This window comes from Penaeus monodon, chromosome 33 (assembly GCF_015228065.2).
Source record: "Penaeus monodon isolate SGIC_2016 chromosome 33, NSTDA_Pmon_1, whole genome shotgun sequence".
Classification (NCBI taxonomy): Eukaryota; Metazoa; Arthropoda; class Malacostraca; order Decapoda; family Penaeidae; genus Penaeus; species Penaeus monodon.
This window is the reverse complement of record NC_051418.1, coordinates 21,033,118-21,033,838: the sequence shown is the minus strand read 5'-3', so window position 1 is coordinate 21,033,838 and position 721 is coordinate 21,033,118. Positions and strand designations below refer to the sequence as shown.

The following is a 721-nucleotide window of genomic DNA, read 5'->3' as shown; positions in this document are numbered from 1 at the left end:
ATGAGACTCCCTTTCCAGGTACATTCACTGAGGGATCAGGTGCAGGAGTACACTCACACCCTGCAGTCCACCACCGCCACCATTCACTTCTGCATTGAGGCTCTCAAGGAATCAGACCCTGCTTCGTTTATGGAAGTGAGTTTGGAGTCTCTGGTCATGTAATTTTATTAACTGAATTGTTTTAAATGTAATTTATAATTTTACAAAATTTATTACTTGCAGTATATCTTTATGCATAGCCTGTGTTGCTTTGGTACACATTATTAAAGTCTTTTACAGTATGTATGTACAGATAAGTATGCACAGTTTATCTAAATATTACGTTCAACTACATTCGTCTTCTTTGCGTTTTAGTTTCCATTTTTAAATCTTATACATATATCTCCCAGTTAATGTTCTTCAATCCCCCAATGCCAGGCCCAGGAGATCCTAGAAGAGCGCGTGAATGCCATGTCTCGTGACTGGGACCAGAGCATGGTGTCAGAGCCGAGGGTGCCGCCTCACTTTAACCTCACGCTGGATGACAAGACCTTGCTGACAGCCATCCAGCAGCTGACCTTCATCCAGCTGAAGCGTATGTTGTCTTTGAGAAATTCCTTTTTTCTTTGTTCCTTGATTTTTTTTTTTATCTGTTTTTTAATTTATTTTGTATTGTATGAAGGGATTTAATGTTAGCAAACTAATAAAAACAAGTTTATGTAGCTGTAAAAAAAAAATACAT

At 38.3% G+C, this 721-nt stretch overlaps 1 protein-coding gene across 1 annotated transcript in view; it reads left to right on the top strand.

The window, feature by feature from the left end:
- LOC119594130 (E3 ubiquitin-protein ligase TRIM9-like) overlaps positions 1–721 on the top strand; it is a gene marked incomplete at its 5' end in the record, with an annotated part of 6,912 nt that overhangs the window by 1,118 nt on the left and 5,073 nt on the right. Inside the window, 2 exon segments of the mRNA XM_037943196.1 lie at positions 19–135; positions 418–574. Coding sequence (XP_037799124.1) covers positions 19–135; positions 418–574 — 274 coding nt within the window.